The 27694-nt window shown below is 41.8% G+C and overlaps 1 protein-coding gene across 3 annotated transcripts in view; it reads left to right on the plus strand.

Annotated features, from left to right (window-relative positions):
• The window catches only part of SV2B (synaptic vesicle glycoprotein 2B), a 181846-nt gene that overhangs the window by 105504 nt on the left and 48648 nt on the right, over positions 1-27694 (plus strand). Inside the window, exon 2 of one of the 3 annotated variants that reach the window (XM_025391791.1) lies at positions 7234-8066. The exons of 1 other annotated variant lie outside the window; for it this stretch is intronic. In XM_025391791.1, the coding sequence (XP_025247576.1) occupies positions 7616-8066 (451 nt within the window). In that variant the 5' untranslated portion in view covers positions 7234-7615. Of the gene's footprint in view, positions 1-7233; positions 8067-27694 lie in introns of those variants that run through there. One more of the 3 variants, XM_025391792.1, reaches the window with a different exon arrangement.

The raw sequence follows: 27694 nt of genomic DNA on the forward strand, positions 1-27694 counted from the left end.
CTCTCCATGGGTGGGCCCTGAGGATACTGGTATCTTGGCTAAGGGGACCATCTTTTATTATTGTTCACAGCAGAGTTGCTACATTTTGGGCAGGCAGGCTTTCTTTCTTTCTTTCTTTCTTTCTTTCTTTCTTTCTTTCTTTCTTTCTTTCTTTCTTTCTTTCTTTCTCTCTCTCTCTCTTTCTTTCTCTCTCTCTCTCTCTTTTCTTTCTTTGTTTTTGAGACATGGTCTTTCTCTGTTGCCCAGGCTGGAGTGCAGTGGTATGCTTACTGCAATCTCCGCCTCCCGGGTTCAAGCCACTCAAGCCATCCTCCCCACCTCAGCCTCCCTAGTAGCTGGCACTACAGGTGTGCACCATCACATCCGGCTTATTTTTGTACGTATTTTAGAGATGGACTTTCTCCATGTTGCCCAGGCTTGTCTCAAACTTCCGGTCTCTGGTGATCCACCCAACTTGGCCTCCCAAAGTGCTGGGAGTACAGGCATGAGCCACTGCACCTGGGCACATTCTGGGCTCTTGATACACCATCAAGATTGGACGGAGCCTGGTGAAAAGGTTCAGAATTATCCTTCCTTTCAGCAGTAATCCACTGGGCTTATGACCAAGATGTGCTCTGTAATTCTCTCTTCCAGTAGGAAACTCTTGGTCCCTCATGCAGATAGACTCCAGTATGCTTGCCAAATGGGTTCTCAAGACATGACAAAATCCTGGGATGAATGGAGCTTATATTCTAGTGAAAAAAAAAAATCTTTATTTAGAACAGCCTGTATTCCATGGATGTCAATGAGGATTCCAATGAAAAAGAAGCCCATGATAGTGGGAAATACTGATTTTACTAGGTTAAATAGGTTTTTTTTGGAGGGGGTGGTGGGGACAGCAGCTTTATTGAGGTATATTTTATATACCATAAAATCCACTCATTGTAAGTGTTCAATTCGATGATTTTTAGTAAATTCATAGAATTGTACAATCATCACTATAATCCGGTTTTAGAACATTCCCATCAACACCCTCCCCATACCCCTGAATTCCCTCAAGTTTACTTACACTCATTCCCCACTGTCACCCACCGCGCTGGGCAACCACCAATCTACTTTCTGTCTATGGATTTGCCTATTCTGGATATTTCATATAAATGGAATCATACAACACCCGGTCTTTTGTGTTTAGCTTCTTTCATTTGACATAATGTTCACCCAGGTTGTAGTTTGTATTAGTAATTTGTTTCTTTTTTTATTGCTAATCAGTATTCCATTGCACTGCATTTGGTTTATCCATTCATCAGCTGGTGGACATTTGCACTGTTTCCAGTTTGGGGCAATTATAAATAATATTGCTATTAACATTTGTGTCGAAGTCTTTGTGTGGGCATATATTTTTATTTATCTTGGGTAGATTCGCAGAATGGAACTGCTGGATTATTTGGTAAATGTATGTTTGACATTTTAAGAAACTGCCAAACTATTTTCCAAAGGCTATTTTACATGCCCACTGTCAGTTTCTGAGGGTTCCAGTTCATCACATCCTAGCCAACATTTGCTATTGTCTGTCTTTTGATTAGAGCTATTCTAATGGATGTGTAGTGGTATCTTACTGTGGTGTTCAGCAGGTTTTTATTCAGGCCTTCTCATGGCCTTTAATACAGCAATGTGCATTGTGAATTTCCAAAAGAGAATAGTGAATAGAAGATGCTGTGTTTCCCAAACTTACTTGCTCTTGGAATTCTATTTTTCACTGAAATGAGAATATTAAAGGCCTAATGTTCTACAGAACAGATTTTGGGAAGCATTACATCATTTGATTATAATATTATATTTAACTTTGTTCTCTGTGATATTTAGTAACAAGCAAGAGTTTGCTGCACAATGATTTTGAGTCATATAGCATAGATGTGGAGGCTAATAGAATGTAAAAGTTAAAGGAGGATGCTTAAGAGGTTAGCAGCATGGGAAGTAGTTGTTTTTATGAGTAACTCAATGTTAGTTTGTTTTTCTCTGTACTTGGTTTCCTAGCCCGGTCCTGATGGGCCCCAAATCTCATGGGGCATGAGGCTGGGCTCGAGCTTAGAACTTGGCTACATTTTAATTGCTAATACTTAGATAATAATCATAATTTTTATTTTATTTTTAATTTTTATTAATTTATTTTATTTTTTGAGATGGGGATCTCTTTCACCCAGGTTGGAGTGCAGTGACATGATCTTGGCTTACTGCAACCTCCACCTCCTGGGATCAATTGATCTTCCGTCCTCTGCCTCCTGAGGAACTGGGATTACAGGTGTGCACAACCACGCCTGGCTGACTTTTTGTATTTTTTGTAGAGACAGAATTTTACCATGTTGCTCAGGCTGGTCTCAAACTCCTGGAATCAAGCAATCCTCCCACCTCTGCCTCCTAAAGTACTGGGATTACAGGTGTGAGCCCCCATGTCCAGACAATAATTATGATGACAACAACAATTATAGCTATTAGATGAGATTTAAATTGATCACATCTGTGCCAGGCACCGTGCTGAGCACTCTTCATGGATGATCTCAACTGAATTCTCACAATGACCCTACTATAACCATTTTACAGATGAGGAAACTGGGGCACAGAGCAGTTAGTAGCTTGCATGCAGGTAGTAGATGTGGCAGAGTCAGGATTGGAACCTGGACCCTCTGAGACCAGAGTCTCTGTTGTACATCCCACAATCATACCGAAAAGGTGGATCAGCCTGAAAAAACATTTTTTAAAATCTTAATTACACAGGAATTATATAGGATGCTGGAAAGGTTTCCAGTCCAGAATTTGGCTCGTTAGGGTCATCATTGTTTTAGTCACTCTCGGCCTTTCCTCCTCACCTAATAGGAAATGCACCATGTGTTCTCCTGTGGGAGTCCTCTTGTGTCTATCCTTCCAGCCCCACGGCTACCCCCTTGGTCCAGACCTCACCTCTGCTCTGGACTATTACCAAGCATGTACACACATGTGCACGTGCGTGCGTGCGCACGCGCGCGCACACACACACACACACACACACATGCATACATGAAAGCTTCTACCTGGTTTCATTGTTGTTAGAATTTTTATTAAAAACCAGGAGCACATCCCCATGAGAAGGATCTTTCCAGAGCCCTGCCCTGCTGCACTGTACTGCTGTGTCCAGTTTAACAACCTTCACTGGCTCTCTTTTCTCAAAGAAAATTTCAAACCCTGAGCAGTGTATTCACACTGACTTCTATTTCCTTCCGCATCATATCTCCCATAACCTCTCACTCTTGAATCAACTGCTGTAGGCCACCTGGCCTCTTCACTGCTGCCAAGACAAGCAAAGCCATCCTGCCTCCATGCCTCTGTGTAGCCTTGTCCTCCAGCCTGCCATGCCTTCCTCTCCATTGTTTGTTTCTCTGAGCCCTTTCCTGCCCTTGGACATCCCCACTACCTCTAGGCTACTATTTCAGCAGATACTATTTGAGTTCTTCGGTCTCAGTCTTATTTTCTGTAAAATGGGCACAATAATAGTCCCACCTCACAGTTCTTGTGCAGGTTAAAAGATGTAAAGCACATGGTAAACTTAGAACAGTAGCTGGCACAAAGCCTCAAGGCAAGTATTCAATAAATGGAAGATACTGTTATTAATAATCGAGATTGTAATTTTTATTACTGCATGATGCTTTGTGTTGTTTTAATCTAACTCTCTCATGAGGGGTAAATCTTCTGAGAATGGGGATCAAGTCATGTCACAGTTCCTGTAATGCTTCAGCATCAAGATCCCAGGACATGTTTGTTGAGGATGGGTGAGCAAACCCTAACCAAAGAGTTGGAAGCTCAATGTCAATGTGAGCTCTACCAGCGACTCAGCGTGTGACCTTGACTTATATTCTTGGCATCTTCGTTTCTGTCACTTTGTATCATCATCCCTAATATTCTGTTTGAACGTGGATTTCAAATCCAAGCCCGATATTGATTCTCTGTGTTAATTTGGGCACATTCTTCAATCTTCTTAGTCCTCAGTTTCTTAATCTGTGAAATGGAGAGAATAATCTTGTTTTACTATTGACTGTAAGAATAAATGAGGTATTGCTTATAAAATGCTCACCTCAGTACTCAGTGCAGTTGCACTTGTGGTTGTTTTATCATAGCTGTTTGATTTTGTTATTTGATAAACACTAGATTTGTTGAATGTATTAGTTTCCTGGGTCTGTCATAAAAAATACCACTGATTGGATGGTTTGAACCACTGAAATTTATTTGTTTCATAACTCTGGAGCTTAGATGTTCAGAATCAGGGTGTCAACACCGTTGATTCCTTCTGAGAGCTGTGAGAGAGAATCTGTTGCAGGTTGGGAAGCCTTAGGCTTGTAGATGGCATTTATCTTGGGTCTTCACATTGTCTTCCTTTTGAGCATGTCTGTCTCTGTGTCCTTTTGTAAAGACACCAGTCATATTGGATTAGGACCCATCCGAATGATCTCATCTTAACTTGATCACCTCTGTAAAGACTCTATTTCCAAATAAGATCACATTTTGAGGTACCAGCAGTCAGAATTTCAACATACCTTCATGCTATAGAGACACAATTCAGCCAGTACCATTGAAAATGATTAATAGTTCTATTTCTTAAATGAAATAGAAATGAAAAATCACTGGACAGTGATTCCCCTTCCCTCCACTGCACTGGACATTCACAGCAGTTCTTTTAACTGGATCAGGTGAGTGGAGTTAGTTTTGACGAAGATCCTCTTCTTTCTGCAAAGCAACTCCCAGAACCTTTGTCCTGAGTGGTGAGTCCCACAAGTACTTTTGGAATTGTAAGTCTATCACTTCTAGTTCACGACGTTGTTATAGGGCCCCCGGGATGGAAACAACACACCAGGTCTCAGTCAATTGGTGTTCTTTCCCTGTTTTTATAGCACTCTGCAAACTCTCCTGCTGTTTACATGTGACTTATATTCCTCTGGTGGTCCCTAAATAGATGTAATAAAAACAGATTTAGAATATTAATCTGACATGGTTCAAGCCAACATGGTCTAATAGAAATTTATTTACTGGAGATGGTGAAAAATCAGAAAGAGTAGAGTGCGAATCATTTCTTAGTAAGTATTTGTTGCTGGCTTCTTTGGCACTGTTTTTCAAAGTGCAGTCCTGGATTCCCGGTGTTGTTTGTGGAAAATGCAGATTGCAAGGCCCTGCCCCCATCCTGCAGGTTCAGTGTCTTTCAGGGAGGGGTCCTGGAATTGGCATTTCTGTTGATCTGCCCATGTTCCGAGTGGTGCTTCACCCTGCAATGTTTGAGAACCACTGGTTTCCATCCTCTCAGAAGGAAATGCGTTGTGTTGTCTGAGTCAGATGGGTTTCAGTCCTGGAGTCTGTCCAGGGCTGAAGACTAGGAGGGCCAGGAAGCAGGTGTGGGGCAGATGGCCCAGGGATGGTCTGTGGGCAAAGGGAGGAGTCAAGTAGCCATGGTGAGGACAAGTGTGTCCAATCCTTTGTGAGGTGACATCTGCTGAGCATGCTAAAAGGACAGTGGATTTCAGGTGTGACAGGGAGGCCTGTAAAGGTTGATGGGGTCTGTACTGTCGGCAGGTAGTTTGACCCGGGGTATAAGTCTCTGGCAGCCTCAATGTATGGAGGTCCGAGCATCATCCCTATCAAGGGTCTAGCAGCTGGGAGCACTGGGGTGGGGTAGGGGGTGTAGGAGGGGCTGACGCCTAGTCCTGAGGGGGGCTAACTCCACTCACCTGACTCCACTCACCTGACTCAGTGAGGCGGGGCCTCAGAGCCACTTGGAGAGAGCTGTGTGCAAATTTGGATTTCTGAGCTTGAACCAGCCCTTCTTCATTACACTGTGGGAATCTGTATTTTTAAAGCTCCCCAGGTGATTTAATGTGAGTCCCTCGGGATAGCATTTGAGAAGCATGAGGAAAGAGTTGGCTTTGGGACTGGTGACCTGGTCCTAGTGCTGTGACCTTGATCGTGTTACTAACCCACTCTGAGACAATTTGATTATCTCTCAAATGAAGATACAGATTTTTTTTCTTTCTTTCTTTGCTGTTGTGAGAATTACGGATAAGAGATGTGATACACTTAGCACACTCTCTGGCACACGGTAGGCCACAATAAATGGTGGCCCCAAGCCTTATGAAACCTGAGATTCTAGGCACAATGAGAATCCACTGGGCAAAGGAGTCAACAGAGGGACTCTGACTGGAATTGGGATATAGGATGAGATCTTGACTCTAGACAACATTGCCTCCTGGTGTCCAGAAATGGAACTAGGAAAAAAAAAAAAAAAAAAGCAGCACTCATGTCAAGGCTTAAATAGTATTTACCTGTGCAGACCAGGCACTATTCTAAGCACTTTATGCACAACCTTTTGAATAAGTACTGTTGTTATCCCATTTTATACATGAGAAAATTGGGGCTCGGAAAGATGCGTGCATGGTCGCGTGGTCCATTGTGCAGCAGAATTGAGTTTCAGACCCAGGTCATCTGGCTGTATCCTCAGCCCCCTGTTGCTGCCTGTTTAAGCCTCATGTGAGGACAGAGTGGTCTTTGAACCACAATGCTGAGTCTCAAAAGTAAGCTGGGACTCAAGAAAAATGTTTCCAGCTATTTATTTATTTATTTTTTTGCCATACATTTCTAGATGTTAAATTGTACAGCCACTTCATGACAGAGTTAGAAAAGCTGGCATTTTCATAGCAGAAACTGAGCTCTAATAACCTCCACTATTGCCAAAGGCTTGATAAGTTCTAATAGAAAATCCATAACACAAAATTATCTTAGAGTGAAAATCCCTTGACCACTTTATATTCCATTCTTGCATAAGATTTTTAATTTTTTTAAATTTTATTATTATTGTTCTTTAAGTTCTAGGGTACATGAGCAGGTTTGTTACATATGTATACATGTTACATATGTATACATGTGCCATGTTGGTTCGCTGCACCCATTAACTTGACATTTACATTAGGTATTTCTTCTAACTTGCATAAGATTTGACCTCTTTCATGGGTCAATTAGAGCTTCAAAGGGCTTCTCTGACCACGGTTCCTTCTCCCTTAGCCTCCAGCCTCACTGACTCAATCCTCATTCAGTTGATAGAAATTTGAATCTCTGATCAAGATTTTCCCCACCTTACACATGAGGCATTGGCATTACCGAATATATTGGCTTAATTCTGAGAGTATTTTGTTAGAATTTCAACCTTTTGTAACATTCTTCTCTATCCCTTCTCTCTGTTCTCAGGGCATAATCTTCGGTGGCAGGACAAATCAGGCCAGCACGCAGTCTGCCAAGTCCCTGTCAAGAAAAACAGCTAGATCCATTTCTAATCAACACTTCCCAACACAACACTTCTGAGTCTGTAAAGGAGACCAGAGCTTGAAACTTTCCAGACTTCCAATAGATATCGAGTACAAAAGGATATTTAGGTTGTCTTTGCACAAATCTGGTTGATTTGAGAGATAAAGGGGTGAGAAAACGAGTGTGACTTTCACCTAAGAAGTCACATGAACATATTTCACATTTGAACTACATAATGAATGATGGTTATTGAAATAGCCCAAACCTCTACCACAGAGCGAGGGATATAGCTCAAGTGGCAACCAAGCAGTTGCAGAACCAAGGAATGGATGACTACAAGTATCAGGACAACTATGGGGGCTATGCCCCCAGTGATGGCTATTACCGTGGCAATGAGTCCAACCCAGAAGAAGATGCACAGAGTGATGTCACCGAAGGTCATGATGAGGAAGACGAGATCTATGAGGGCGAGTACCAGGGTATCCCTCACCCAGATGATGTCAAGGCCAAGCAGGCCAAGATGGCGCCCTCCAGAATGGACAGCCTTCGGGGCCAGACCGACCTGATGGCTGAGAGGCTGGAAGATGAGGAGCAGTTGGCCCACCAGTACGAGACCATCATGGATGAGTGTGGCCATGGCCGCTTCCAGTGGATCCTCTTTTTCGTCTTAGGTTTGGCCCTGATGGCCGATGGAGTGGAAGTGTTCGTGGTGAGTTTTGCCCTGCCCAGTGCAGAGAAGGACATGTGTCTGTCCAGTTCCAAAAAAGGAATGCTAGGTAAGTGGAAATTTCCAATGATCCCTCCAATGAAAGGGAAGGAGAAGTAAAATTTATGTAGTATCTGTCCCTATTAGGCACTTTAAATATATCACAATGTACCCATTTTGCTGTTAAGGAATTTTTATCTTAGAGAAATCAATTGATTGGCTTAAGTTTGCACAGCTAATAAGTCTTGGAGCTTAGATTTCTATTGAGGTCTATCTGACTTCTGAGCTCTTAGTTTGCTTTCCAGATCTTGTTGCCTCCTTGAGAGTCAGATTTCTTTCTTCTTCTTATTAAACCTTCTTCGATGTCCAAATGACAAATACATTTTGGGAGTGGCAAATGTGGGAGTGGCAAATTAAACCTTCTTCCATGTCCAAATGACAAATATATTTGGGAAGAGACCTCTGGCTGGTGTCTTCCACTTGGTTCTTCTCTCTGTGTCTTTCCAGAATCTGATGGTGTCTGTTCCTGGTTTCTCATGTACATAAATGTTAGTAGGCTGAATGCCCACATACCCTGGGGATGAATGGTGGACTTGAGCACACCAGTGGAGTCCCTGCAGGCTGTTGGGAACCATGCTGTGAAGCACAGATGGATTCTGCAGGATAGAGGAACAGCTTTGCAAATCAATTAAGAGATCAGCATCATCAGAGCCAAGCATCAGCATCAGGCTGAGGCAGAGACGATTTGTGAAATTAGAGAGAGGATATGCACAAATGGTGTGATGTAGAAAAGATTCATCATCATATGGACAAGCATTTGTCTTTAGTCACCAAATGTCCTGCAAAACATATCTAGCCTCTAAACTTAGAGTCCATGGAATTAATTGTGCAGCAAACATGCAGTTATTGAGAACTATGAGTCAAGTTCTCATTCAAGACCAGGACATGCTTGTGACCCTGAAGAGCTCAAAATCTATCTAGCAATTCAGCTCCTTCATTCAACAAATATTTTTTTATTGATTTACCTTATGCTAGACTCTGTGCTCAGGACCTGGGAAGAAAAAAGCTTTTATCTCTCAGATAATTTGCATGTAGTTGAACAAACAGACATTAACAAACACAGAGAATTATTTAGTTACTGTAGGGACAGTCTCTGTGAAATACCTGGTGCAATTCAGATCCCCAATATTTGCTATAGAACAACAGCTAGCAAACAGTTCTGTAAAGACCCAGATAGTAGCTATTGTAGACTTTGCAGACCCAGATGGTCTCTGTCACAACCACTCAACTCTGCCATGGTAGCACAATAGCAGCTTTGAACAACATGTAAACAAATGGGCGTGACTGTGTTCCAATTAGACTTTATTTACGAAAAAATGGTCAGTGGGCCAGATTTAGCCTGCGGGCTGCAGTTTGCAATCCCCTGAATTAGGGCCACTGTAAATAAAACTGAGATATCAAATAAAGGACATCTGCATAAAGAATTGTTCCTGGGGGCTTTTTAAAATGGTTTTACACATTTGTGTTTAACTAAAGGGCCATTTAAAATGATTAGAACTATGTCAGATATAACCATGAGGGCACCAAAAGAGACAGAGTATATGCAAACAGATGGAAGGGCTTGAGAAGCAAGGATATTACCTAGAGTTTTTAAACACCAATATAATTTTAGTGTAGTTCTTTTTCATATTAAAAATTTCTGCTACCTGCTTTTAAGTATAAATAGTAGATTTTTTTTAAAGGACAAAACCAACCAACCAACCAACAAACAACCGATAAAAACCAAAAACCCCAAACAAAACAAAACCATCTCCAACTGATGTAAACATTTCCAAGACATTAATTTGTTTTGCAGCATTCCCAACTGAAACCCTGGGTCCCTGTGAGTCCAAATTGGCAACGTCGGTAATGATTTCATGCCCTGCTGGTCTCTCTGGCACCGTGGTGCCTAGCAGCCTCATTAACAGAGCTGCAGTATGGTTGCAGCCCTTGCTGGCTCTTAGGGCAAATGCTGGGAGTTGCGGGAACATGGTCTTAATCTGGGGAGTCCAGGTTTTTGTAATTTTGCTCTTAGTGTCTGCCCAGAAGATGCTGTGACTCAGCCCAAGAGAAGAAGGCAGACCCTCTGAACATAGATGGACTTCCTGTGCACTCATGGGACCCTCTTTGTGGTCAAGAAAATGAATGTCTAAATGGATCCAGGAGGCTGGATGATTTGAGGATTTCATGAGGCCAGAATTTCCACACACGGTCACATGGAACCTTCAGAGTCACCATGTCAGCTAGATGATCTTTGTCCTTTAGTGTAAACATGCAGACCCAGATTCAGAGAGTTTTATCTAAGGTCACATAGCTCGTAAGTGTCAAGCAGGGGTTTGACCCCAGGTCTATTTGACTTAAAAGTCTGGGCCCATTCTGCCACATCACACTGCCCTTCTCTCATGCCTGGTTTGTGGGAAAGAGGTCATGCCATGCACAGGCCACTGTCTGTGTCATCAAGCACCTTATAGATTGCTTGAAACACCAGACTGCTTCCAGCAGAAAGGGAGCATGGTGTGCTGATAATGATGTGGGTACTGGAGTCCAACCTCTAGGCAACTGGGTGTATCCTATATGTCATCGATTTGCTAGTGACCTTGGGCAAGTGATGACTCCTCTAATTCTTGGTGTTTCCATCTGTAGAATAAGAGCAGTAATACAGTGCTGTGAGGACTAAATGAGATAATGTAGGTGTAAAGCAACCAGCACTTGGTGCCCCCTCAACAACGATTAGTTCTGTTACTTTATATTCTGCCATTCTGCCTTCTGGCATTTGCAGTGAACTATACCTGCGGTGAGATGATGAAGCAGTGTGGCTCTGGAGCCAGTTGCTTGGGTTTGAGTCCTTGCTGTGCCATTTCTTAGTAGCGTGATTTTGGGCAAGTTGCCTGGCTTCTCTGCGCCTTGGTTTCCTTGTTTGCAAAATGGAGATAATAATTGTATCTACTTCATAGGATTTTTTTGGGGAATTAAATGAGGTTAATCCATTTAACATGGCTAAAACAGTACCTGGACCTAATCAGTGCTCAAGATATCTTAGTTAACATCGTTAATTGTGGTTGTTATTATTACTAAACTCATTGCTTGATAATGATTCAGGAACAGATTTTCTCAGGTGAGACTGCAAATTTCTTTCAGACAATGTTTTTTATGATAGACTTCTAAGGTCAAGCTATCCTACCTCAGCTGGTAAAAAGGCTGTTTATGTTTGAGTGCTGCTAACTCAGATCTCTCTTTCCCCATCCTCTCTCTGTTTTAAAAAGAAACTCTCTGGTTGGGTGTGGTGGCTCATGCCTGTAATCCCAGTGCTTTGGGAGGCCGAGGTGGGAGGATCACTTGATCCCAGGAGTTTGAGATCAGCCTGGGAAACATGGTGAAACCCGTGTTTACAAAATACAAAAGAAATTAGCCAGATATGGTGGTGCATGCCTGTAGTTCCAGCTACTCGAGAGGCTGAGGTGGGAGGATTGCTTGCGCCCAAGAGGCGGAGGTTGCAGTGAGCTATCATTGTGCCACTGTGCTCCAGCCTGGGTGAGAGAGTGACAACTCGTCTCATTAAAAAAAAAAAAAAAAAAAAAAAGAAAAGAGAAAGAAACTCTCTGAAAGTGATGTCTTTACACTAGACTTCTACTTGATGACCCAGGAAAGGAATTCAGTAAGAGAAATCTCCATTCCCAAATTCAAGTGTCAAATCATAGGATATTTTGTTATTTTTTTCCTGGAAATTAATGAATTAGTTCAGAAAATAAATAAATATCCCTTGGCCAGGTGACAAAAATATCTGGGTGCTGCTGTCCTATTTTTCTGAGCATTTAGAAAGATGAAAGTTTACTTCTCTTGAGCATTATGTTTTGTTGGATCCTCATCTGGAACTGTCTCACTTGGGGAAGAAAAAGGTCTGTGAGTATGTTGTTGACATTGAAGGCTCAACCCTGCCTAGTGTCCAGCACTTGGTCTCTTTCAACTCTCAATGAAGGAGAAGGCATTCATTTGTTAACTAAAGTCTTCATCCATTCTTTTAAAAAATGATTGAACATTACCACACGCCTGGTACTCCTCTGGTTTATAGCAATACAAGGAGACAAAGTCCTGGCACTCAATGAGTTTTATTCTAATGGCGGAAATGGAGGTCACACAGAGATGTTAAATACAAACACCACAATGTAATCGTGCAATGCAATATTCAGTCTTACCACTTTTATTCAGATAGGAAGGAAACAAAGATAGTGTAAAGGGATAGAGCTTGAGCTTGGGGGAGTGGTTCTAGAATTAGGAGATTTGTTTTTGCAATTGCCCTATTAATGATTGTGTGACCTTGGGCCAATCTGAAGTCTTTCTTCTGAGATTCCACAATTTTAGGTGGTTGATGAGTGAATCCACATGTATTTTAACCTTTTATGTGATAATTATGCGTTTTCTGGGTATGTAAAAGAAAAATCACCCAAAGAAATGACTAAACTTAGGAAGCTCAAGGCTATGTGGCAGGGTAAGCCATTTGGTTCTTACAAATGACATCACTGGCAACGGATTATCGTGTTTAGGAGTGTGGAGTTGATCCCACCAGCAATGGAGAGCTGTTTAATGGGGAGCTACGAAATATGCCTTTGAGGAAGGAGGTGATAAGATGGGGCCTGTGGTTTAGGATTGTCACTCTACCCCAGTGATTTTGGTACTAAGAGTGCTTCTAGAGGAGCAGAATTTTGAGGATGAGTTTTCTGAATTGGCTCTGGAGTTTCTGGAATTGTCTTTCTAATCTGATTAGATTTAAAGATAATTCATTTTTTGAATGTGAGAGCCTTGTCTCCCTGGAGTTACTTTTAAATGGCAAAAACCACAATTATTTTTGCACCAGCCTATAGGATGACAATATTGGCGATACATAAGACAAACCAACTCCATGCTTTTCTGCCTGCATTTAATAAATCGTCACCAATTTTTCATAATTGCAAATAAGCGCCTCAACCTGGAATTGTGGGCTATTCCTTACCTTCATGCCTATGAATGTGAGCTTCCCTTTCAGGCAAGAGTTCTATGTTTTGCCTGCAGAGTTTTGATTTCTTGGAAGGATCCAGCGACTTGTGTATTTTATTGGCTGTTAGTTTCTTGCCATCTGCAGTGAAAAGACTCTGGGAGTTATACCTTTCAGAAAGTGATTTAGAACTTAACAGTTGACCCCTGGGGCATGGTGTCTGTGCCAGCCGCACGGAGAACACAGAGCAATGTCAGATGGGGCAAATTCATTAGAATAAATTGTGAGCTGAATTTTCATGGCAGCTCAGAGATAGATATATTACTCTGCTGTCATGAAAGATTATCCCGTGATTGTTTTATATGCAATTCTAGCCGAGCATCAGGGCAGAATATTTGATTCATGAGCCATGTTTTGTTTAGGCCTAAATTCTTAAAAAGAGGAGCCACTCTGTGTCTCAGAAGGAGGTGGCATGGAGGGGGGCGGGTCACTTGTCTGGCACAAAATATGTCCTCAGTAAATACCTCCTTACTCATGATGGTGAAATCCACCACTGGCAATGTCCATGTATTTCTTTCTGTGTTTGATTTATATCGGTTTTCTTATTTATACTGTTTAGATCATGTAATTCTTCAGGATAGACTGATTACTTGATGCTTTTGTGAAAAAAAAAAAAGCTCAGAAGAAATAGAATAAACTTAAAATGAAGGGCTCCCTTAGCAGGCATATGCAATTGCTGTGTTTAGGAGTGTGGAGTTGATTCCACTGGCAATGGAGAACTGTTTAATGGGGAGCTATGAAATATGCCTTTGAGGAAGGAGGTGATAAGATGGGGCCTGTGGTTTAGGATGATCACTCTGTCCCAGTGATTTTGGTACTGAGAGTGCTTCTAGAGGAGCAGAATTTTGAGGATGAGTTTTCTGCATTGGTTCTGGAGTTTCTGGAATTGTCTTTCTAATCTGATTAGATTTAAAGATTTCAAAAATAAACTTATTTTTGAGCATAATATATTGTTATAGCAGTAGTTCCTTTCGAATTTTTCACGTTTAAAATTTAATTTCAACTTTTAGATTCCGTGGGTACATGTGCAGGTTTGTTACGTAGATATATTGTATGATGCTGAGGTTTGTGATATAAAGGATCCCATTGCCCAGGTAGTGAGCAAAGAACCTAACTGTTTTTCAGTCCTTTCTCCTCTCCAGTAGTCCCCAGTGCCTATTATTCCCATCTGTATGTCCATGAATACCCAACATTTAGTTCTCACTTATAAGTGAGAACATGCAGTATTTGGTTTTCTACTCCTGCATTAATTCACTTAGGATTATGGCCTCCAATTGCATCCATGTTGCTGCAAGGAACATGATTTCGTTCTGTTTTATGGCTGTGTGGTATTCCATGGTGTATATGCACCACCTTTTCTTTGTCCAGTCTCCATGTTGATGGGCACTTATGTTGATTCCATGTTAAAGAACCTTTTGACTCTATTTCTAGGGGTAAAGAGAGCACTGATAGTCCATGTTGTGATGTGGCAATGAAAATACATAAAATATCACTAGATACATCTAATCAAATACTTATAATAGGCAAGAATCTGGGCGACCAAGTACATGATACCTTCCAACGTTTTTGTCAAACTAATGAGTATAATGACTTTGGCTGGTAGCACTAATGTTACAGGACAGAGTAGGGAAAGAAATGGATGAGCCCAAGGATTCAAATTCCCAGCTCAAATGCTGCATAAAGGATATGAAAGCTTCTGTGTTTCCCTTGAAAGAGATCCTTATCTCCTGAGATTGCTGAAAACCAAACCCAGAATCTCATTCTGTGAGTGGCTGAATTACAGTGAAAATTGAATTCCCAGCCTTGCAGGGTGTCTTCTGTTAAAGTGAGAACATTGACTGGGAAGGAATGAGATCCTGAAAGTCAGCATGGGGATGTGTGGGAAGACTGAGGAAACTGGGAACACTGAGCCCCTAAATTCTGAGGAGTCTTTTTTGCCAATATAAGCAACCTCTCTGCCCCCATTCAGAGAAGATGAACTCTGCAGTGACTGGGGAGGCTGTAAGTGCCTCTCCTGAGGCAGTTGCCTTGCAAGACTTGCTGATTCTCGTCAGGACCCACCCATTTTCTTGTACAATTTATGCAAGGAAGAAAACCCTTCTTAACATCAAGAGATTTACATTTTTACACAGCAGGTTGTGTTTATTATAATACAGTCAGTGACTTCATAGTCAGAAGGTTGACTATTACAAAGCTTATGAGGAAATTCACTTTTCTGTAACTAACACACAATGAATAGAAATAAATTTTTCTACAATCAACCAACCAACCACCTAGCCAGCCAACTGAAAAGCAAGCTCTGTACTCTCAAGATTAAGAGCAATTTCACAATTAAACCACTAAGTTAAAAAAAAAAATCTCTCGAAGAGAACATCTTGCACACAAAGCACTCATTTTATCATGTGAGATACAGATTCAGTGTGGATTTAGCTTTGAAGGTGATGCTTTCCCCACTTGTCTACTGCTATTTTTTTTTTATGCCTTTCAGCTTATTCCAACATCAAAGGAGAGAGCCTACTACCCATTACGAAAGCACCTGTGTCAACAACTTTAAATTATTAACTCCTTGTTAAAACTTACGGTTTCTGAGTTATTACTTGGATTTTGATCAAGATGGAATCAAAGATATGTGGAGCTTGTGCAGATTTTAGTTTTATTGGGAATAAAGAGCAATGTCTGGAAAGAGAGGGAGAAGCAGAGAAAGAGAGGGGGAGAGAGAGACAGAAAGAGAGAGAAAAGACAGGGCAGTAGAGGATGGTTCTTAGCTCCCAAGGATGCTGGGAAAATTAAATGAAATTATCCCTGCTCTCTGCTCTAACTACTCTTCTCAGGATCTGAACACAGTAGATGCTTAGTCAGTACTCATCTTGCTCCCCGATCCAATGGCAAAACCTGATGTTTTAACTTCTCAGTTGTTTCAATATTGATTAGAGCAAGGATGTCTCAGGACATTCTGTTCACTTTGCCTGCAGAATATCTCCCTTGGCAATGTCACCTTCAAAGACTTTAATGAGTTGATTTTCCTCCATAGTTAAGTGCACCCTTCCGGAAGACCTGGTAAATGAAAGATGTTTAGTAACTTCCAATTTGCTAATCATCAGAATAAAAATATGTTATTTATTTATTTATATTGATTCACCTATATTTATACTTATATTTGCTCCCACAATGGAAAACTTCACCAAGAATAAAAGAGACTCATAAGACCCTTGACTCATAAGACCCATGTTGGAAAATATGATCTTCCAGACCACAGAAAGCACAACAGAAATGAATGGGAGGAATTCTTAAGTAAACTGGCATATTTACTGAGAATGGAGGTGGAAGTTGCAGAGTTGGGTGTAGGCTGGAAACATATAAAGCTCATTCCCTGTACAAGTATATGTAAGCTTTTGACCTTGGTGGCCCAATGAAGAGGGTTTAGAGATGGATCTTTTATAGAATCATGAGAGACTTTATTCTGGTTATCTATTATTGGATATCAAACAAGCAAACACACATATACTCCCCATAGAACCAAAACCACCATGCCATTTACTTTGCTTATAAATCTGCAGTCTGGGCAGACACCTGGCCCCTGTCCAACTTGACATTGCCTGGGGCAGCTGGAAGGTGGGGGCTAGAATCATCGGAAGGCTCACGCACACAAATATCTGGTACCCAGACTGGAAGACACAGATGGCTGGGGCTTCTTTTGAACATCTCTCTCTATCTCCATATGATCTCTAAATGTGATCTTTCCAACATGGCAGCTCCAGGGTAGCTGGATTTTTTTTAACCTGTTGGCTTAGGGCTTCCAAAGGGGCAGATCTTGGAAAGAGATCTTGAGAGAGAAAGACAAGCAGAAGCCTTTCGTGACTTTGCCTCAGAAGTCAAGCATGTTATTTCCTTGAATTCTATTTGTTGAGATAGTAATAAAGACCAATTCAATTTCTTTTTTTTTTTTTTTTTTTTTTTTTGAGATGGAGTCTTGCTGTGTCGCCCGGGCTGGAGTGCAGTGGCCGGATCTCAGCTCACTGCAAGCTCCGCCTCCTGGGTTTACGCCATTCTCCTGCCTCAGCCTCCCGAGTAGCTGGGACTACAGGCGCCCGCCACCTCGCCCGGCTAGTTTTTTGTATTTTTAGTAGAGATGGGGTTTCACGGTGTTAGCCAGGATGGTCTCGATCTCCTGACCTCGTGATCCGCCCGTCTCGGCCTCCCAAAGTGCTGGGATTACAGGCTTGAGCCACCGCGCCCGGCCGACCAATTCAATTTCAAGAAGAGAAGAAATAGACTCCATCTTCTAATGGAGGAAATGACAAGGTTCTAGAGAGCATGTGAGACCAGAAATTTTGCTGAGCTATTTTTGTGCAGTATGGTCAGTTACTGACTTTCTTTAGAATGAGTCCTCTATGTGGCCCCTCTCAGTCATGCTCTATTGACATGTTGGGCCAGTCAATTCCATGTTGTGAGGGGCTATCATTTGCGTTGTAGGATGCTTAGCAACATCCCTGGCCTCTACTCACTAGATGCCTGTAGCACCCTGTTCCTAGCTGTGACAACCAAAAATGTCTCCAGATATTGCTAAATGTCCCCTGGGGGGCAAAATCACTTCCAGTTGACAACCACTGCACTAGATTAATGTCCTGAATCCTGACTGCCCAATAGAATCACCTGAGGAGCTGCTGACAAAAACTACAGACTTTGCTCTAGAATAATTAAGCCAGAATGTCTATGGATGAGTCATGGGCATATGCATTTTTTAATAGCTTCCTAGTGATACTATTGTGCAGCCAGAGTAGAGAACCAGGTAGTTTATGCAAAGACTGTGTATGAGTAGGAGCTGCTGAGGTGTCAGGGTTTTTGTTTATCATGCTATATAAAAAGTAGGAACTATCCCCGCGTGGCTTCCTTCATGTATTTGTGATGATGTTTGGAATATTTGCACATATCTTGGGTAGCATGGAAAAATGGCACTGCGTTAAAAAATCTTGTACAGTGCTTTATAGATTTTCGGTGGTTTTCCTAATCACTCTTATTTGATCTTTAAATGACTCTGTAAGATGAGCAGAGTGATAGTCTGTATTTATGCAATGAGGGCAGTGTTGCTCAGAGACCTTAAGGGATGAGTGCTGGACTCCAGTTCCTAATGTGATTTTCCTATCCCGTGTTGCCACTCATTGTCACTATGGGTTCCTTTATATTAATGAAGTTGAAAGGCTTATTTTCTCCCATACAGACTTCTTCATAGAAAGCAAAATAAACTGATATGAATAAATCAATTATTTCACACTGTCTTGTATAACGTGTTACTTTTTTTCTAATTTAAAAGCAAATTATAATAATTATACCACTACCACCACTACCAAGAGTTACAATTTGATAAGCTCTTTCTTTGCATCCATTTTGTACTAGGTATCTTATCTTTTTTTTTTTTTTTTGAGACGGAGTCTCGCTGTGCTCCCAGGCTGGAGTGCAGTGGCGTGATCTCGGCTCACTGCAAGCTCTGCCTCCCGGGTTCACGCCATTCTCCCACCTCAGCCTCCCAAGTAGCTGGGACTACAGGCGCCTGCCACCACGCCCGGCTAGTTTTTTTTGTATTTTTAGTAGAGACGGGGTTTCACCATGTTAGCCAGGATAGTCTCGATCTCCTGACCTCGTGATCCACCCGCCTCGGCCTCCCAAAGTGCTGGGATTACAGGCTTGAGCCACCGCGCCCGGCCTAGGTATCTTATCTTATACCATTTCTAACCTTTATAATGACCTGCAAGGCAAACATCATTTTCACTGTTTAACAGATGAGAAAACCTAGACTCTAAGAGGGTAAAGTAACTTGTAGAAACTAGTCAGTGACAGATCTAGGATTTGAAAGTCCAGTTATATCTGACTTCAAAGTCTGTTGCTTCTCTTTTACCTTGCTGTCCCATCCCTGGAAGACGTTTCCAGGTGTGCATTACACATAAAACCTTAAACAACTTTTATGCAAAATGCATGACTTCAATAAGATGCAAGTGTGAAGTAGGCATTGGCCTCTATCAGGGTGCTGGAGTCAGTACCAGCCCATCTCCGTAGGTGAGAGAGGGATGTTGTTTGTGTCCTAGCTAGCGGGTGTAAAAGGCTGGGTGCTGATTTCATTGGAAGGGGAAACTGCAGGGGTCTGCAGTGATCCCTGAGGCTAGACTGTCAGCCTAGAATAGGCTGCCAGAGAGCTGAGTGGTGACATTGCCATCCTTTGTGTCAGGGGCCCAAGAGATGATCCGTCACTAAGTATGGAGCAGAGCAACAGAGCACAAAGAATTTCCCGCATCCCTTCCACCAGCAACGCTATCAGACAGAGAACACTAGGGTCCTCGGTGGAGCTAATGACTGCCGGCTAAAATGACTCTTTGAGGCCGGTGGGTGTAAACTTCCTCTTTATTTTGTAAATCTTAACCAGCACTAGCTCAGATGAACTGATTTCACTTTGCAAAGGATTTATTTTAATTTCAGAGGAGAAAGCTGGAAAGTCACAAATATTAGCAGGGATGGAAGAAAGGGGGTGTGATAGAAGGTCCTGGAAATGTAATAGCCTTTGACATGCCCCATGGGGTCCACTGAACAGGCTGGATGTGAACATCCTCTTCTCCGTGTGGGCTGGCCTGGGCTGCCTGAATGTGCGGAGTGTACGCTTTCTATTTCACCACTGGAGATTTTGCTGACTCAGAGGCATTCATCAATCTCTGCTGGGGATGTGCAGAAAATAGTCCAAAGAAGTTTTGTCCTTGCCTTGTTCTCTCTGCCTCAGCTCTCTGTGGGTCCTAGAAAGGGGAGTCTTGTCCTTGAAAGGAGACATGATAACAGATTATAAGGTATAAGGCATGAATTACAAAATTATAGTACCATTTAATATTAGAAGCGAAAGAAAGGAAGGAGACCTCCTAGCAGGCCCTTTGTTTCTGACTTGAAGAAACTGAGCCCCAAGGAGACAGTGTCTTCGTCAAGGTCACATACTCTCAGATCAGAATCTGGGACTCCTGACTATTGGCACAGAATTCTTTCCCCTCTGCCAAGTTGTCTTGCTGTTTGCTCATAAGTGATGATTATTTAAACCAATCAGATCATCTTTCATTAGTATGGTTTCTTTTTTAGGAGGCAGCATGTATATAGGGTGCATTTGGCTTCTGGTAACAATAGCTTTGAATCATGAAGATACTCATTATTTATTGACCAAGAATTTTCAAAGTAGGTAGTACCAGAATTGGTTCAATGACTCACTGATGTCAGGGCATGAGGTTGGCATGTCTGTGATTCTCTTTACGTTTCCTTGAGGTCACAAGATGGCCACCATAGCTCTAAGCTCTATGTCCCCCAATAATGACTTTCCAATCATCTGGCAGGTGTCCACCAAGTCTTATGGCTTGCCTAGATTAATCACTGGCAAGAAGAAGTGGATGAAGATGACCATCTTAAATTAACTACGATTGATCCCCTAGAGTTGAGTGTGTCTTGGGAGGCAATCTCTCTGAACACATTTAATACGTGAACAAAAGTCAGGGTTCCCTTAGCAAGGAAGAAGAGGGAAAAAGGCTGTTGGGAACGTGACCAACAGAGTCTATCACAGGCATAAAGTTTTTAAAGGTAGGCTGTTTGACTTCATATCTTGGCTACATCACTAACCCTATCATCTTACACAAGTCACTTAACCTCCTTAACCTTGGTTTCTTAATCTGAGATTAAAATATATTAGTACCTGCCTTCAGAAGCATTGTGAGGATTAAATAAGATAAAGCACATAAAGGACTCATCACAGTCCTGGCACACAGTTAGGATACAGTAAATATGAGCTTGTATTTGTATATTTTTAATTTTTCACTTTATTCAATAGCTCCTTAAAGAGTCAACTTACTCATGGGCTTGTTTACTGATGAACAAGAGGTGTAAGTCCCTCCTGTCCCGTCATGGAGCCAACATTTTAGTAAAGAAAAAGCCAAAAAACAAAACAAAACAAAACAAAAAACTAGATGGCTCTCTCTGACTTCCATTTTTCCACTGCCAGGAGTGAGAAGATTCTAGAATTCAATGTATTCTTGGTAGGCTTCCCAGCATTTTTTCTCCCCAGTACTACCAGCCTTGCCACCAAGATCAGGACTAATTTCATTATGCTCTTTATCCCCGTATGTCAATCACCGTGAGAGGTTCGTGTCTGCCAGGACACCCCTTACCACCCACATTTGCATTCCCCTATGGCACTGTACATGCCTCCATTCCCCTATGTTTCCCCCTTCTCCTCTGAGGATGTTAATTAGCCCTGCAGCCTTAGATGCAAAAATTAGCTCTTTGCCCCATTACAGCCTCCACTCTTGTACCATTGCTCTTTCTTGCTCCCCCTGGACATTTCCAGGCCATTCTCCCTCTCTCCTCACTAAAAGATCTCATATTCGAATCTCTTGTCATCAGAGACTATCACTTACTACACATTCTGGTTGCAGTCATCCACTGACCCCTGGGCCATGTGTTCTCATTCCTGGAGAATTTTAGTTCCAGGTTCATCACTGTCACATTCCAACCGTATTTCTATTATTGTCCTTGGAGATTTTAATAAGTGATTTCCATTATCCTGGTCTGTCATTTCCTTAAAATCCTCTCCAATCTTTAGCCTTTTAATCTCTCATTACCCCCTTGTTCTCACCACATTCCTCACTGAGCTTAATGTCCATGTCCATAATCACAGTCACTTCCCATTCACATCACCAGCTTCATTGCACCTCTCTTACTCTGCTCTGTTCCCCACCCCTGGTTGCATCCAACTTTTCTTCCGTCTGTCCCTAAACCCCGTTGCTGCATATGGGTGGTCAGGAACACAGAACATACAATGTTGCCCACTGGCCTCACTAAATTCATGAGCCAGAGCCTCCAGAGGATCCTCTGTGCTGCCAGCCATCATCCTTCATTTCCCTCATCCCTTCACTCTCTCCTCGATAGTTATTTTGTGTCTTATCTACTATTTTCCAATTTCCAGCATCTCTTCCTCATCTTCACTCTCGGATTAATAAACTCAGTTCCTCCTGAACTTAGAACAACAGAAGCAACCAGAGAAGAACTTCCACAGCTCCTGCTATCACACTTACCTTCCTCGCTGCCTCTGTGCTGACCCCGTATTCTTGTAACTGTGGAGGAGCTGTAAGGCTCACTGGTCTCCCTGTATCCCATCCCCTCTCACCTCCCCAGAACATCACTTTTGCAATCCTTTTCCTCATCATTTTGCAACTCCTCTTCATCAATATTTTTCTCTCTATGGAATCATTCCCACCAGCACACCACACATTTCTTCAGTCTTGATCCCACATATGTCTTTTCTATTCCCTTTCTGGTAAAATTAACTGAACCCAGTTCCTTACTTCCTCTTCTCACTTGAACCCTCTTTCAGTAGGATGAATGAGTGAGGACACTGCATCTTTAAGCAGGAGTTAATCCTTCCCTCTTCAGAAACCTGTTCTTGTCTAGATCACTCCTGGCCTCACTTGCTCAGTTCAGCAGTCAGCTCTCATCCTCAGCTTATTCACCTATTTACAGCAACTGCAACTGTTGACCACTCTCTCCTTCTTGATGCACTTTCTTTATTGGACATCTAAGCTACCTCTGTCTCATCGTTTTCCAGCTGCCCATTGGCTGCTCCTTCTTGTTCTCCATCACTGGTCTCTCTTCATCTTCCTGGCCTTTAAATGTTGGAATGTCTCAGTGCTCAGTCCTTGAATTTCTTGTGTATTGCCACTCACTTCTTCAGGGATCATGTTCATTGTCTGCTTTCATTACCACCCTTCCTCTAGACACTACCTTTAAAATGCACCCAGAATCCAGCCACTTCTTACCACTTTCTTCTACCTACCCACCTGGTCCAAGTCATCAGTGTCATTCACTTGAAACACACGTGGTGGCCTGCTAACTGGTCTTTACGATTCCACCTGTTGGAGAGAGAGGCTGTTGAGGATGGATGGTCAGTGAAGGCCTCTTTAAGATTTTGCCTGAAATATGAGAAGGAGCCAGCCATGCAAAGATGTGAACAAAGAACATTCTAGATAGAGGAAAGAGCAGTGTGAAGACTCTGAAGTGGGAGAGAGCATAGGACATCAGTATCCAGGGGTTGCTCAATACTTGATAAAAGGGTCAATAGCAGATTAACAATAACTGTCATAGGATTAAGAGATTTGACCCCGGAGTTGCCTATTTTTTTTTTTTTAATATGAATACTCATTTTCTAAACATACTATTCAAGCCTGCACAAATCTCTTCACACAGGGTTCTCAAATAGTAGGTGAGACTACTGTTTGGCTAGTAGTGTTTTAAAACTCAGAGATTTTATTTAAAAATCTAGATTTCTGGTTCTTTTTGAAACCGTAGGAATAGGGTCTATCTTCTGTAACGTAGCAGTTGACTGAAGTTAGGTGGTGGCTGCTCCCTTTAGATGGACATGTATTCCTCAGTCACCACACTCCCTATTAGGGATGCCTGGAAGTATCACCCATTTGTATAACCTACCTGGGCCCTGTTGGCTTCTGCTTTTGCCCTCTTATGAGACCCCTGGACTACTCCTATATCTCATCAGACACGATATTCCACCCTCTAGAAATGACCACAACTTGGTCTTAAGTGAAATGGCAGAGGCATCTCTGAGCTTCATTGGGTTATGATCCTATTTGAGATGCCCACAGTGCCCAGGAGAGCTGTCAGAGGTGTCATACCTCCACTGGCCCAGATGGCACCTCCTCTCACCCGTCTTACCTGGAGTCATTCTGGATAGGAGGTACCAAAAGGGAAGTGGCTTTTCTGAAACATCTCTAGTGTAGTGGTATGCAAACAAGGCAATTTCAGTGTTCTTGCAGTATCCTCAGGGAATCTTTCTTAATGTCTCTTCTTTTTAGCTTGAGAGAAGATTAAGGAAAGTGACAGATACTCCTTTGCCCCAAGGCTAGGGTAAACCCCAGCCAGAAACCTCCCTGATGTCTTAAATCCTTTCTGTTGCAGCTGCTTCCACTGTGGCTGTGGATATGTCTCTACTCACCAAAGACACAGCCAGGACCCTGAGGTCTGGGTCCCCTCATTGCTCACTGCTTGGCCCAGAATGTTGTCTCATGGTTTCATCTTGGCTATTCATCTCCTGTGATGATAAAGTCTCTAGGCTGCCAGGCAAAGTCTTCAGTTTCTCCTGTATATAGTTGGAGAGAGAACCTCTTCCTGATTTAAGGCTCTGTCCTTACACAATGTTGCTGAAGCAAGGGGCTTCTGTCTCTCAGACTCTCCGATCTGCCTATAGACCCTAACCTCTGGGCCTATTAGAAACATTCAGAATCTAGAACTTCCAGGAGGGGTGGTTTTGCTCTTCTGCTGTGCTGTGGTTTGCCCTGAGCTGAGGGACCAGGGCGAGTGAGAATGTTGCATCCTCAGGCAGAGTGACAAATGCCTCACCCCAACCCTGCTGTCCTTGAAGAGCATTGGTGTATCTTTCCTCATGGGCTATGTCATAATTTGGGGCATTGGTGACTCACTCAACTATAATCCTAGGTTCTTTCATCAGATATTGGGAAAGTTTACTTACACTTTAATAATTGTGGTCAGAGAGGAAATCTCTTAACCTCAGTTTCTTCATCTGTTAAATGAAGCCATTAGTACCTCCCTCACAAGGTTGGAATGACAAATTGAAATTATTAGACATGTGACCTATCATACTATCTTACATATGGCAGGAAATCAACAAATGCTAATTTTGTCCCTTCATTTCTCCTCTACACATTTGTATCCAAATATCTTATGTGACATTTAGGAAACAGTTCCAACTACCAAGAGAATGGACAAGTTAACCCACTTCTGAAGATTCATTCACTTGAGTTTACTGGACCCATAAAAGACTAGAAAAGTCTAACCTGGTGATTCTAGATTAGTTTCCACTAGATGACGTGTTTAAGCCAAACCTTTTTGACCCAAAATAAAGTGTTTACTCATCCAGAAGTTTCCAAGCATCCAGATGCCACATAAACAAAGCACCTGACTGACTTACCCAATGCGTCTTATTTCATAGGGTGTGCAAATGGATACCCTGATGTTCCTCCATGATTTAATACCAAAGTGAGAGTTCTTTGTGGGATTCCCATATACGTTAAAACATTTATCACATTTACCACTTTGAGGGACTGTGAACCCCACGCGCTAGTCCAAGAGAATATTACCCTCCAAGGGGGGTATATTTGGTTGAGTAATAAATAAATGGAATGGAAATGACAGGAATTACTTTTTAGAGATGTTATTATAGATGGAATGGAGATGGTTTAGTTGGAAGATGCTGATTTTTATCCCTGGGAAGCATATGCATACAGTCAAATAAATATTTGAGTCGCTGCAGGAAAAAGAAGCTCATAATCCTCTCAGGATAATGAATGCATTTAATTTCTACATATTCAAGCAAGAAAAAGGCTAGAAGTGTCTTCTTTGTCTTTGGTTAATTGCTAAATAAAGAAGCTCACCCACGCAGGGCCTCTGCTTTCATGTCACCATGGTAAGCCAGTGCGGTCTGATAGTACATCTTATCCTGCTGCCTCTGGTGTGGAGAGGAAATACTCTGTCGGTGTGAAAAGCATCTCTAAAGCTGGAAAGAGGTTTCTGCTATCTGCCAGCTCTCTGGAGGGATATTTGGCATTGTGTCTCAAGAGCCACCAACTTGTTGATCTCCTTTGATCTCATGATTCAATTTCTTGGAATCTATTCTGAACAAATAACTAGAAACACCAACAAAGACATATGCAAAAAATATTCTTTGCTGAGTTGTTTATTAAGTGAAAAGCTAGACTATGAAGCTTTCAATAGAAAAAGGTTTCTATCGTGTAAATACAGTATGCAGTTATACACATACGAATACAAATACAAAAATAAAGGCTGCTAACAGCTGTCTCTGAGTGGTGGTATGATGGATAGATTTTTGCTTTACCTTTTATACGTTTTGGGGGATAGTCTTCAGATTTTCCTACAGTGAATAGGAATTACTTTTATATTATTTTATGTGTTGAACAAATATTAATGGAGTACCTACTACGTGTACACCTCTGTGCTAGAGAAACAGTGGTGAACTCTGCTCAAGCAAAATCAACATGGTCCCTTCCTCCAGGAGTTTACAGTCACAGGAGTTTGGCAAATATCAAACAAATAAATATACAATATCAACTAGAGACATGCGATACAAAGGAAAAGCAATGGTACACTGCCAAAAGACTATGAGGGGCAACTGAAATTTGGAACAGGAACCAACAAACTATGGCCTACAAACCTGTGACCTATTTTTTTTTTTTTTACATTCGTAAAGGGCTGTAAACTTAGGAATAATAATATGATGTGACAGAGACCATAGAAGATTGGCAAAGTACATTTTACAAGTAAAATATCTATGCTCTATCCCTTTATAGAAAAAGTTAGTGGAGCCTTAGTTTGGAACATCAGGGATGGCTTTCTAAGGAGATAAAATTTAACGTGGGAACTGAAGAAATCTGAGTTAGCAAAAAAAAAAAAAAAAAAAAAAAAGAAAAAAAAATTTCCCCCCCTTCAAAGTCTTGTTAGAGGAAACTTCAAAAATATTTTTCAAAAAAGCTTTTTATTGGAACCTGGCTCCTTCTCCAGGTAAGGCGAGAGGGAGGTACATTTAAAGGGCATACTACTAAAAATAAGTTTCCTCTGCTATTCTGTATCCTCTTTCCTCATATTCCTTTCGTATATGATTGACTTGTTTTTAAAATATCACCATCTTATTTTTATTTTTCTAATCCTGTGGCTTTCCAGGGTACTAATTTTAAGTTGTACTGCTAATAATATCAATAGCAGCTTTTATTAATTGTGCATTTACTTTGGTGCCAGGCATTTTGCTAGATACTTTAAATCCACTCCCCTATATCATCCTAACAACTGCGAAGATGAGCACTGAATTTTACAAAGATGCGATAATGGTCAGAGAGGCTGAATGGGCAGCCCACAGTCATGCTGTGGTAATCATGGAGCCAGGACCACGGCCCAGATGTCTCAGTCTCAGAATTGGGATCTTTCTTGCCTGATGCCTGTCACTGCAGGCTCCTCCCTCTTCCAAGGAGGGGTATTCTATTTCCTTTGTTGTGTTACCACCAACTAAAAGTCTCTTCCACTCCGCTACATCCCTCCTCCTTTCAATCTCCTCCTCCTCCTCCCCCTCCTCCTCCTCCTCCTCCTCTACTCTGCAAGTAGCAATCCTGGTTTTCAATTTCCTCAAAAATCTCAGTATATTAGGGTCATTTCCCTAATATGCCACTGAGCTTGCTGAGTGAAATTGAAGGATGATTGAATTTCTAGCTTTCTAACTAGTTCCTTATCTGCTTCACACTAAAGTAATTTTTGATAACTCCATTGCACTCTAATTTTCCAAATGTATTTTTTAAATTTCTTTTGCTAAAGACAGATTTTAAATGAATCTAATAACATAAACATTCCAGAGACATTGTTAATTTGGTATTTCCCTTCCCTGGTGATAGGCCCATTTTTCCTTCATTCTTCCTTTTCCTAGATTTCAAAGACAGCATTTGAAAAGCTCTTCTTATTCTCTCTGGTACCTCCATGGCCTTGGACAGTGAGGTTTAGTAGTGAAAGCACCAGGCCTGGAACCAGGA

Source organism: Theropithecus gelada, chromosome 7b (assembly GCF_003255815.1).
Source record: "Theropithecus gelada isolate Dixy chromosome 7b, Tgel_1.0, whole genome shotgun sequence".
Lineage (NCBI taxonomy): Eukaryota > Metazoa > Chordata > Mammalia > Primates > Cercopithecidae > Theropithecus > Theropithecus gelada.